The sequence below is a fragment of the Patagioenas fasciata genome, chromosome 19, assembly GCF_037038585.1.
Source record: "Patagioenas fasciata isolate bPatFas1 chromosome 19, bPatFas1.hap1, whole genome shotgun sequence".
NCBI classification, from domain to species: Eukaryota; Metazoa; Chordata; class Aves; order Columbiformes; family Columbidae; genus Patagioenas; species Patagioenas fasciata.
The window spans coordinates 11291822-11304968 of NC_092538.1; the positions used below are offsets into that span (position 1 = coordinate 11291822).

A 13147-nucleotide genomic window follows, 5' to 3' on the forward strand; every position below is an offset into this window, starting at 1 on the left:
AAAGCTCCGTGTTGCACATCAGCGTCACTTGTACTGTTGCTCTTTGCAAGAGGAGGACGTGGGATTTCTGAGCGCGGTTTTTGTTACCGTCTCACCCCGGTGGTTTCACAACCCTCCTGGTGTTTTCCCAGCTCACCCCAAAGACCCAGAAACTTGCAGAACTCACCCAAACGGGCAGCGCTCGTCGCCCGCGCCGCAGCCGCGCAAACAAGCGGCAGCTGGATGCGAAAAGGAGGGCACGTCAGCTCAGAGCGGCAGAAGAGGTTTTTCACAGCAGCTCTTTGCAACCCTCCAAGGAGCCGCAGAGGCTGCCCATTAAAACCCTGTTAAAACACTTCTGATGTTGTCAGCAGTGGAGAGCTGGAAGAGCAGAGCGATCGCCGCGATGCTATCTGCCTCCAGCAGTTCAGTGCTACTGTCAATAATATGAGCAGGAAGGTACAAGATGAGCAACAACCTAATTCCGACATCAAAATTTCATAAACTCCCTCAGCTGGTAAACACTGGAGATGTGGGCAAACATAGGCCAGCCAATAAACCACCCAGAAAAGATGACCTTTGGGCTGGAATCTTTCCCAAAAGCTTTAAACCTTTAAGTTAATTTACACTTGGAAAGCGCAGCCGGGTAACGGTGAGGAAGAGAGGAGGAAGGTGACGCTTCTCCCGGCTTTGGACAAAGCCCAGGGATAAACCACAACAACACTTTTAGGCATATACACTTCCAAATATCCCATATGTATACCTGTAGTCATCTCCCCACTCTGCTCTGCTTTGCCTTTTGAGCGCACCGAGCTGGTGGCCGTTCCTTGGGGTGGTTTTTGCAAATACAGTGCTCTCAGGCGAGCAAATGCGCTGCTTCTCCTGCAGGAGAGCGGTGCTGGTTTGAAACAAACCCCCTGATGTGCCAGGGCACTAAAACCGCCACGAACGATAGCGGAATCATTTACTTCTCTGTGCTCATGAGTAAGTCCTGCTCCCAGTGAATAATGGCTGCAGAAACAGGGCCAAGGTGAAGAGTTATTTATAATACAGTAGCCAATGAGTAAGCGCTTAGCTATGAATTTACTGCTCTGGCTACAATTTCATGAGAAAATGAGCAGAGCCAGCTTTTGGGTTTCCAGTTTTAAAAGCTATACACCCACTAAAAACTAGTAAAAATAATTCAGGAAGGATTGGGGCAGTTATTTATAAAGCGACCACGACAGATCGGGTGCATCTCGGCTAAATGCAAGATAATCACGGATGCTCTAGTTCCTTCCATAGTGTCCTCAGGCTCGCTGTGGCACTCAGTGGAACTCCTGGGCTCATTGTCTTAAACCAGTATCAGATGCTTCCCCCTTTTTATGCAAGAAATATCCACTGCAGAGAGCCAGAGCTCGCTGGAAACGAAGCGAAGAATGAGACTGTCATCTGCTCAGCAGCCCTGGCTTCACAGGTCAGAACGTTTGTCTGCTTTTTAATACGAAGTGACTGTACAAATTGTCTTAGAGAACAAGTTGCTGTCACGCACACCCTGGATTTGCAGAAGAAAGAACATGCTTTTTGTTTCTACCAGCGCAGAATGAGGCGAAGGTTATTTCTAGAAAAGCATTACTTATATCCAAAGTAGCAATAATATATTTTAGCATATAAAATATCTGATCAGGAAGATACCAGGACAACATGATCAAGCTCACCGCTCTGCTGAGATCCCTGCACAGAAACGCCCCATCTCCCAGTGCGCCCTGCGGACAGTTGGATGTTTTCCAGTGCCCACGTTGCAGGTCACGACTTACTGGTGCAAACCTGGATTCTGCTGCGGACCAGCGTATCGACCACAGCTGGAGTGTGACACAGCAAGGGACTCGGCCCTGCCGGTGCGTATCCGAAGCCTGGTTTATGGAAAAGGATCATTTTGTTCAGCCAGCATTCTGCCCCACAGGAACACACGGGTCAGATTGGCGATGGAAGCGAACGCTGGGAAAAACAGAAGCGACAATTCCACCGGCCCGCAATTTCCTCCCGAATTCAAACACAGAAGGCTCCTTATGAAATTTTTAAAACCAACAGCTAGTTTTACTATCTGTTGTGCCTCCAGTTTGGAGAGTCCAAGGGGTGTATTTCCACCTTGACGTACACGGAGTTATTACATGAAACCATGCTCTTCAACCTTCCTGCAGGGAGCTGGCGTTGGCCGCGTTATTTCAGTGCCGCTGAGCTCGCTGCGACTGCCCTGACTTCACCTCGCTGGGCGAGCACCGAGCTCGGAGCCATCCAAAAACCCTAATTAGGCGCTTCTGCAAATCCTACGTGTCTTGTACATTTTTACACACCTTGCGATTTCAGAAAGCTGCCTTTTCCCGCTCCTTATCTAAAGTTAAAACAGATCAGTGTTAGAAAGAAGAATAATGACAGTCTTGTTTCCCCTCGTCTCATGAACCTGAAGTTAAATATCTGCCTTTGTACAACTGTTTCCCTTCTTTTATGAGCTAAATATTGAGGCACCGTGCAACTAGTGCACAAAGACTAAAATTACAACAATCTGAGATGAGTGTAACTCTTACAAGAGTCAGATATCCCCAACAACCCCGACAGTCAATAACCCAGCACAAATTAACTCTGGCAAATAATAGGTGTGTTGACCCTAAATTCATGGGGCAATAAAACCTACCAACAGCCCGTTGTTTTAAAATACTCCGGCACTTCTCATGGACAATTTGGTTTTTGTTTGGGAGCGAGAAGATTGTTAATTAGGAAAGCTTTTAAAAAAGGTTTTAGTGCCATTAGCAAAAACTAATAGGAAAAGAAATTAACTTACAACATCTGACACGGCATTGGAAAAATAGAAAGGTATTAAAAAGGCAAAACTAAGGGGTACGTTCCGAGCACTGCTCCCCACTTCCCCGCAGCCACAACAGCAAAGTTAAATGTCCTCCCTTCCTTAATGTGGATGCTGTGGATGCTGATCTCTCGTATGGTGGAGTCGCAGCGGCATCATCTGAACCAACCCTGTCCACCTCTTCAACTCCACCATCAGCAAAACACGTTTAAAACCACAAAGCAATAATCTGTACTAACAAATTTGTTTCCTTTCTGAGAGCTTTTCCAGAGCAGCAGAGCTCAGGTGAAGTCACTACTCAAAAGCCATCCCACGGTAGGCCCGTGCGAATCCTTATTTCTTGAAGTAAACCCCTTATTCTAATTATTTTGAGAGCCTGTTGAAAAACACAGTGTTTTAAAATAAGACACCATGAAAAGTGGCCCAAAATACTTTATGGCTTTGAGCAAAGTTCTCTTTTCCCTTCCCCTGGGCGCTTCCTAAGCGATGCCATAAGCACTCTGCCAAACAATCACCAGATACAAAGGAGCACACGTAATGAAATTGTCCACCATCTCAATCATGTCAGCTACAGCATTTGGAAAGATTTATACCTGCCTCCTATTAAAATTGTTAAGTAAATGTCACATAGCACAGCAAAACCCACGGGCATGTTATTGAGAGCCAGTTTAGCGCAGAGGTCTCACAACCAACAGCAAACAAGACCCTGCAAGCAAAGTGTTTATATGGTCATAAAACCATAGGGTGACAGAACAATATCTTCTGGTTTTGTAGAAAGAAAGAAAACACAGAATTTGAACTTTAGACATGGATGCTATACAGAAAGTAAAAGGAAATATTAATAAAGTATCAAATTTTGGAAAATTAACTGAGACTATTAAAATGCATTTGTAACTGCAACCGCTCGGTAAAGCAAATGCATCTTCTCGGATAGACTGCCCAATTTCAGCAGAAGATGCACTTTCCTTTTAGCTTTTCCTTCTATGAGAAGTAATTAACTTGCCAGGGGAAGGAATTTTCCTCTTCAATACCTTTACATTTGTGCCAAGCAAAATTACACAAAATGCTGATGCAAGGCCCGAAGGGAAAACACTTGTCCTGTGGAGCACACCTTTGCTTAGAGCACCTTAAAGCCAGGCCTGGGCTGTGGACGCGGCCATCCCCGCGATGCAGCAGGGAAAACACTTGTCCTGTGGAGCACACCTTTGCTTAGACCACCTTAAAGCCAGGCCTAGGCTGCGGACGTGGCCGTCCCTGCGATGCGATGCAGCAGGCCCGGTTCTGCCTGCTGGGACGGAGTTTATTCTCGGGAAATACGAAGGGAAAATTCACGCTCGGCTGCCTGACGAGAGCTGACATCGCATCTCTAGAGAGACAGGAACTCTGGATGTCGGGCAGGTTAGCATAGGGCAAGCAGACGGTCAATAAAATATTCAATAAAGTACTCTGATATGATAGATCTAATATTGTGGAAAAAGCCAGAAGTCCTTTCTTGATAAGAAAATGAGTTTGAAACGGCGGTTAAAATGGCCTACACAATATCAACCTCCTAAGATTTGAAAGCAGTCGTGGTTGGTGTTTGAACTCATTACAAAAGGTAAAAACAAACTGAGGTTTATGTAGCACAAGATTTGCTTCTGCAGATTTGCAAGGCACGCAATTTAGAATAAGTGCACGTATCAGTTTTTAGAAAATATATTAAAAAATAATCTTACAACTGATTTTTAACTTAAAAACACGCAGATTACTGATGGTACCAAACCAGCTGATGCTCAGGGCAACGGGTGCAGCCTCCCCATTGTGGATCCCAACAGAGAGTGTGCTGTCCCAAGGGACCCAGGAGTATCCCCAATGGGATCTAACGTGCTGCTCCTTTTGCCAAGCAGGATTCCTACTGAATTTCCTCTCCGAGTAACTTCTTCGTGATGGCTCTTTCATGTCCTGCTGTCAGCGACTTCTTAAATTTCACCCCCCCAAGCTCACCAGGCTGAAAGTGTTGGTAGGAAAACCCCGGAGGGATCAAGAAAGCAACAGGCCATATGCAGCGAATCCCTGCAATCATTCTAATGAAGCTAAATCTTTGAGTTTACATAAAAGGAAAATTAAATCAAGCACTGGAGTGGATTGGAAAGAAATACACCAGGAGATGGATAAAGTTAATCACGTTGAGTTAAGGCTAATGCTGACCTAGTCAGGCTTGCCTTGGAGATCCTCCGTTCCTACTGCCAGTTGTATCTGTTTGGGAGCAGAGATGCACAGGGAGGTGGAGCAGCTGCCCTGAATTTCTGCAGAGCTTTACGTTCGTAGATTGCAGGGGAAGCACCACTGGAGCCCTGCAGCATCGCTGCTAAATACCATGGATGGAAATAAAAGGAACCAGGGCTGTGGATCCTGACTCGGGGCCTTCTAAAGCCTGGTCCTGGCCTTAAGCCCTGCGGGCAGTGTTATTTTTAATAGATAAGTCAGGGAAAAAACTCCTACATCTTTTTTCCTCCTATTAAAACTGCATCTTAAACAACAGATATCCAATGTCTTAACATAAACCCACAGCATCATCTCAGACATGACGGGAAGAGCTATGGGGCCTTGGACAAGGGGTGTCTCGCCACAGCTCCTCCACGGAAGCCGAAGGGTTGGCAGAGGCTGCTGTGTGCTTTGGAGGACACGTCCAGCCCACAGGTTGACTATTATAGCTCTATCTGACACAATTAAAATCCAGTTGTATTGCCCAAAACGTTTACTTCCACGCAGTGCTTTAACTCATTGATTCTCACCCTCTACTCTGCGCTGGTGAGATCCCACCTGTGTTCTGTGTTCAGCTCTGGGGCCTCTGACATACGCAGGACACGGACCTGTTGAAGCGAGTCCAGAGGAGACCATGAAGATGCTCCGATGGCTGAAGCAGCTCCGCTGTGAAGATGAGCTGAGATTTGGGGTTCAGGGAGACCTTCTAGCAGCCTACAGGGACCTACAAGAAAGCTGGAGAGTTTTTACAAGGGCACGTAGCGATAGAACAAGGGGTCATGGTTTTAAACTGAAAGAGAAGAGATTTAGATGAGATCTAAGGAGGAAATTCTTCCCCCAAGGGTGGTGAGGTTGGCACAGCTGTGGATCCCCCATCCTTGGAGCGTTCAAGGGCAGGGTGGATGGGCTCTGAGCAACCTGGTCTGGTTGAAGACGTCCCTGCCCATGGCAGGTGGAACTAGAAGATCTTCAAGGTCCCTTCAAGCCAAACCATTCCATGATTCTGTACAAACTACACAGTCTCCGGCTGAAGGAGCAAAAGATTAGGATATGAATCTGTCAAGTTTAGAATATTTTTTCCGTACAGCTCTGTCAAATGACTGAAGACAATAATGCTTCAGTACTTTCTGAGAATAGCTCATTTGTTCTTTATTTCAGCATTACAGAAAAGATTATTTGCAACTATTCACTTCCTTACAAAATATTCAGATTCATTAATGAAAAGAGTTTCCCACATTGTGTAGCCACCCACACGGCTCCATTTGAGAATGAATGAAAAGTCGTGCCTGGCAATGTTGAATACGTTAACCTCTTCGAGCTCTGCTGAGCCCCTTGTCTCCTGCATCCGCACAAGTGTTGAACACAAGCTGGATTCTGTTGATTACGTGCAAATAAAGACAACAAAGGCATCAGATGATTATGAGAGAAGCAATTTCTGAAGATCATAACCTGTGTCTGAAGTCGTTTCATTTCTGACAAACTAAAACTAAATCGTAGCTTGCTAGGAATTAATTGTAATGTGTAACAGATCATAATTAGTAATGGGATATGAAACATTTTCCCTTCTAGTTTGGGCTACTGGTGTCAGCTTTGACCAGTTCAGATGCAACCGTAAGTCATCACCATTTAATGAGTAGTTAGTGCCCTATGTTAAAGAACCCGCTCGTTTAAGTCCCTTCCCTAATCAGATGTACCAGCACCGCCATAATTAGCACTCACAACAGCAATCGGCTATCGGCTGGCAGCCGTGGAGCTCAGCGTGCATCAACCAAGTTATTGAGGGAACATCCATTCAAATTCTACGTCTTTCAATCTAGCACTGGAGATTAACTTAATACAACTACAAAAAACAACACAAAAGGTGTTCTGTTGTTTTTTGGAAAGCCACCTTTGCTTATAACCATCTCTGAAAACTCATGTTCCACTCCCGTGGTGAGGACAGAACCAGCAGGACCCATGGGTGCTCAGAGGAGGGCAGGTGTGGGGCAGGACCGGGACACGTGCGGGGCAGGACCGGGACACGTGTGGGGCAGGACCGGGACACGTGTGGGGCAGGACACCAGTGAGGTGCAAGAACCTCATACTGAGCAGTGCCAGAGAAACAACTCCCTGAGTAGCTAAACCAGCAAAACCTCAGATTTGCTAACTTACATTTACTCAACTCCTTCAAAGCTGAAATACATCCCTGGCTTTGTTCTCTTTTGCACGAGCACGACTCGTCCACCAGCATCAATCACCACAGCGCTGGTTCCTAGGGTCCCGAACATTGAGAGCTCCACCGTGTGCCGGCTCTGTGGTGGCAGCAGCCTGGACCATCCAGCAAACAGCGCGAACACATCCAGAGTGTTCCCATCATCCACGCACACCCAACCACCCCCTTGCAATTCAACTCAAACACTCTGCAATCACACCCGTGTTCTGCAAATCTAAGCACGACTCATGACTCAGGCAGCAGCTCTTTTAAACCCTCCTGTATTTCTTCTCCAATCCTCCCGTTCCCCCACTCGCACGTCTCCGCGCCGCGAATCCCAACGAGGTGCGTGAGGCTCAGGGCAACGTATCACTTTTCCCTTCCCGTCATCCCGTTTCACCGCGAAATCTGATTCTTCCATCTGTCCCTCGCTCCTCGCCCCATCTGGTGACGCTCGGCAGTTGCGCTAATACGATCTGATGCTCCGGCGTCTGCGCCGCCGCTCGGCTCCTTTAAGAAACCGCTAAAAGAGATGTTGGTATGTTGAAGAAATTCGGGGTAAAAAAAAATACAAGAAATAAAGGAAAAAGAAAGAAGAAAGAAAGAGTTGCTCTTCTTTGAGCGCTGGTTGGAATGGAGAGCGAACTTCATAAATAGCCAGGAAACAGAAAAGACTAATGTTGGGCAGATGACAGATCCCTGAATTCAGTTAACTGGCCTTCAAGATATGAACTGTTCTATTAAACATAGAGGCATTATGTTGGTCATCCACTTTAAGCCCAAGAGTGATTAAAATGCTGGCAGAAAATAAAAACTGGCTATTGAAGAGCTTGCCCCGAGGTCCTAATTTCAAATCAAATTTTACAGCGCCGCACAGGAACAATGGCAGCCCAGTGCTCCAAGTCTTCTTTTTGTCACTTTGTACAAAGAAACCCCCTCAAACTCTCTCAAAGAACAATGGCCCCTCTAGATTCGCAACTACGCCAAGAATGGGCTCAAACCATACAAAAACACATTTTAAAAATACATTTTACACTGCCCTTGACATTTGAGATAAATAGAAGCCAATGCATTGAAATTCCAAGTATTTTTTACATCCTTTCACGACGTGGATTTTTTTACTTTCCCCGGTCTGCTTGATCTTTGACATTCTGGCCTCTGCAAAAGAAGGACACAGCAGAGCAGTCAAAGAAATTAATTATGCAGATAATTGCATTTTATTAAAATGATTACTGTAGCAGAGAACTCAACAACTGACAGCTACAAGAACCCGGCCCCCCGAAGAAATCAAGAGGACACAAACAGTTCATTTTTAATTGAAAAACTTCGCAGCTATTAACATTTAATTATCTGTTACTGATCTACGGCGCTAGTTTAATTAGCGTTTTTCTATACGTCAGGTTTGCCTTTAAGTAAAAGCACTTTTTGAAGTTCTGAGCTGCTGCGGATTGTTCCCTGTTCCTCCAGCCTGACTTCATTGCACTTTGGCAGCGTGGACACAGTCGGTTGTTTCCTAGCAAACGGCACACGAGACCATATGTTTCGACATTTTAGCAATTTAGAATCCGAGGTATAATTCCGAGCGTCCTTAGCAGAAATCGTACATTAAATACCCAAAGGATCTGAGCTCTACAAGAGATCCAGCCTTTTTTAGCGCTTTTCCCATAGCAACAAAACCACTCTACGCTACTTATATCATAACCGGAGCCACATCGGGAGCGTTGGGAGCTGGCCCGAGGCTGCCGCCCGTTCCAGGGCCGTGTTTTTGGCAGCACAGCCATCGTTTGCCCTTCATCCTCTTTCCTGCCCCTCTCTCCCATCCGCCGGAATTGCCCCTGAAACCCAAACGGTGGTCGGGACTCACACCCGGCTTCTTAATTTGTAGACATCTTTGTCAAAAGACCTTCATCAATAGCATCTCTTGCCAACCAAAAACAGCGCAAAACGCGATGCTTGTGGTGTTCTCTTGGTTTCTGGGATGAACGTCACCAGAACTATGGATTTAAATGAAGATGCAGCCAAGGGATGTGCCAGCCCTTGTGCTGGTGCGGCCCCTCCGCTTGTCCTGCTTCGGGTCACACAATGTCCAGACTGCACAAGAACGTTTGAAAAGAGCATTCAGAGAGGGGGGAAAATTCACTGATAGATTTGGTGATGCGGTTTGTAAGTCGTCACTGTTTTAATCACAACTCCTGCAATAAAACCAGAAGGAAAATGACAATCCACAACTCAAATGTAGTGATATTTCCTTCTCAGCGGAGAGGCACAAAACAAGAAATCCAGCAGTTTATCCAATACCATCCAGAATGTGAGTGAAGGTTTGCTCTTACAAGCGATGGGCCTGATCGTGATCCCCTTGCAGCCACGAGCAACGCTCCGGATCCTGTGTGGAACTCAAGACTCATTTGCCGCTTTCACTCCCTTTTAACCTCTTTTCTGAACGTGTTGTGCTGTATAACAGCCGCTTATTCTGCAGTTTTTCACTCTACCACTTCACAGAAAACTGAAACAGCAAATAACATGGGTTTTTTGGCCAGAGCGGGAATGTGTCGTGTGGGATGCAGGGCTGTCCTGTGGCCTGAGCATCTGCAGGGCTCTAATGGACTCAGCCTTGCCTTGCCTTGCCTTGCCTTGCCTTGCCTTGCCTTTCCTTTCCTTTCCTTTCCTTTCCTTTCCTTTCCTTTCCTTTCCTTTCCTTTCCTTTCCTTTCCTTTCCTTTCCTTTCCTTTCCTTTCCTTTCCTTTCCTTTCCTTTCCCTCCCCTTCCCTCCCCTTCCCTCCCCTTCCCCTTCCCCTTTCCCTTCCCCTTTCCCTTCCCCTTCCCCTTTCCCTTCCCTTTCCCTTCCTCTTTCCCTTCCTCTTTCCCTTCCCCTCTCCCATTCCGACTCAGTAGCCCGGTACAGAAATTCACTTCAAATGCCTGAGCGATTCCGAGTGATTAAAATAAGCAAACAAAACCTCCACAAGTAATTCCATTTGGGGGTATTTCCTTTAACAGCATTAATAATCTAATGCATTTAAAAGGAAGATTTAGAATTATAATTCACTTGTATTTCACAGGATTAAAAATGCAATATATGTAATATAGCCACAGCACACAAACAAACACGTCAGAAGGTATTTTGACGGCGTCCGTTTCTCCCGTGCAGGAGTTCAATGTCGACACCACTGTAGGTCATTTAAATTCTACTTTGGTAATGTACTTCACTGATGTAAACTCCAAAGAAAACATTTATTATTCAGATAGGTATGAAAATATACAACCAGTGGGATATAACTCAAAGTAGATACTGACCGGGACTGGAAACTAAGCGCCGGTTTCTCATTTGGAAGTAGATTTAAAACTAATACCCAGCTTTAGTGGCCTGTACACATAGGATCTTCTATACATTTCTTCTTGCACCATCAATTGCAAGTTGACAAAGACACGCTCAATAAAGCAGCTGACGAACACTGCAAGGGGTGGTTTGTAGGCCAGTATTTTGTTGTAGGGTATGTCTAAGAGCAGTAGAAACAATAAATACGTTAAATAAATGTGTATTTAAAGAGAGGGCTGCGAGCCACGTGCGGCAGCGCGGGTCCCTGGCGCGGGGCCTCGGGGCTGCGCGGGTCGGTCCCGTCTCTTTCTCACCATGAGGCCCTGAGAAACGCTCTCATGGTTTCCATGGGCTGGATCTCCTCCGCGAGAACACCCGCTAAAAACATTCCCATCCCATTCTAATTTTAATCTGCGCTGAGTTGCAATGCAAAGAAACGCCAGGCCCAGCTGCCTGAGCTCCCTTCCCAAAGCACCCCGATTGCTGAGTTTCCAACCCCAAAACACAACATGAAATGGGACTTCAAGGCACACTGGGTTCATTAGCATTTAGGAAAATTAAGCTTTAATTAAATAAAATACCGCTAAAATATTATTGGAGTCTTTGGCCACATCGCATAGCGCGACTACTAAATAAAGCCCTTAGAAGAAAACCCGCACACTGAGGGGAAAATAGGGTTGTTATTTTTAACACTGATAATTTTGTTTAAAAGAAGATTCCTTCCTGTGTTTCATCATTTTAGGTTCTGTTCTATTATAGAAACTAATGTGGGAAAAAAAAAGCTCAGAAAAATCCAGGCCGAGAATATTATGGAAAAAAGAACCACCAAATGTAAAGGTCCTGTAATATTTGGTATCTTTAGATTTCTCTGCGCTGGTTCACATGACCTCCGCTTTATTTTTAGAAAGGCAGCAATTCCCACTTGGACACGGTGCAATACCTTGTACCCAAATGCTGCTTTGCACAAATAAACCATACAAAGTGTTGACTTAAAAATAAAACATTGGAAAAGGAGAAAGCTTTTTCTCCCTGTGAAAATTTCCGGCAAAGCCGTAAACAAAGGCAGGTTTGGCTCGGTGGCCGAGCGGCTCTGTCGAGCCGTTGGGGATGGGGAACATCGCAAACCTCACAGAGCGAGGAAATGTTTGTAAAACAGTTAGTAAATCATAGGCAGCAAGGTCACCGTGTTTAACAGCGGGAACGACACTTTGCCAAAACCCCAGCTGTGAAAGGGTGGATACGCGCACGGGCTCGTCCCTCCTTTCTTATGCTTCACATTTGATTTTTAATTAGAAATATATATAGACCTTTAAAAGCAGGAAAACAATCGACAGGATTTCCAATTGCGGAGGCCTGCCAGGACCAACATTCTCAGCCATCAGATAATCTCAGTACCTGGTTTTATTTCGCCCAACACAACATAAGCTGTTAAAGCATCAAGAAATTCTCGGCGGTCTGAGCGATTTCCCTCCAGATTGACACCGCCTGACCTTTTTATCTCGGGGACGGAGCTTTAAGTTCTCGCTGCCGCTCCAGATTCACACGCAGAGAACGCGGCAATCTGGGCTCTGCGAGAGCCAGAAGGTAAATCCAACATTGTAAAATACAGACATTACAAACTCATAGGAATACAGTGAGCTTAGTTCATCTGCTGCCAGAAATAAACCACCCAGGGATGATTATTTCAGGTTGAAAAGTTGTCGTGAAATCACTTTGTAATAGGGAGAGATTTATAAGCTGCCTCACCTGGTAGCACAGCACCCGGCGCTGTGTCCGGGCAGCAGCGCATGGACATGGAGCCACTTAAACACCTACTTGACTTCAGCTCCTCGTGCGTTTGAAGTCAAGCATATACGTAAGTGCTCTGCTGGACTGGGGCCTATACGCTGGTCAACCATGATAAAAAATAAACCCTTCCTAATTATTTATATATCGTACCTCTATTAAAATGTTGAGCTTTAAATCACAGTTCACGATGAGGTTTTGTTCACGATGTTATGAGATAACGCAATCAGGATCCAGACAGAAGAACTTGGTCTACGGGAATGAAACGAGGTTTTGGTTTTTGGGGAAGAAGCCACGGGGCGCTGCTCCTTCCTTTAGGTGGCAGAAAAGTGACATTACAGTTTGTATAAGCACAGCTGGTAGGCAAGAGATTAAATAAGAAATGATTTGATCAACATCTCATAAACGCAGGCAAGACCCACAGCATGACAGCAAACCACTGAGTTTTAATACCAAAGTTAAATGTCTTCTTGCTTCATACCAGAGGAAAAAAGGGGAATAAAGAAACACTCAATAAAAGGGGGGGAGTTTTTTTCTTTTAAATTCTTTTCTATTTTGTACTATGAACCCTTTCTTTTGGTCCAGCTCTGCTGCTTTCTCTACAAAGCAAAAGCTGAAGTTAAAACGACTCCCGAATCCAAACCCTACAGATCCCAGACAAACTCGCGATGTGGTTCAAGTTTCTCGAAGGGCTCTCCTGCCCAGGGGCCAACCCAAACCCTCCCGCCCCCAGGCTGTGCTGTGTTTTGCTGGAGGTTTCAACTCTGCAAACGAAACTCAACGGGAATTGCTT

The 13147-nt window shown here is 45.5% G+C and overlaps 1 protein-coding gene across 17 annotated transcripts in view; it reads right to left on the bottom strand.

Moving 5' to 3' along the window:
- The window catches only part of BCAS3 (BCAS3 microtubule associated cell migration factor), a 285403-nt gene that overhangs the window by 101156 nt on the left and 171100 nt on the right, over positions 1-13147 (bottom strand). The window contains exon 24 of one of the 17 annotated variants that reach the window (XM_071816960.1): positions 9375-9445. The exons of the other annotated variants lie outside the window; for them this stretch is intronic. Coding sequence (XP_071673061.1) covers positions 9390-9445 — 56 coding nt within the window. The 3' untranslated portion in view covers positions 9375-9389. Of the gene's footprint in view, positions 1-9374; positions 9446-13147 lie in introns of those variants that run through there. 17 annotated transcript variants of the gene reach the window in all.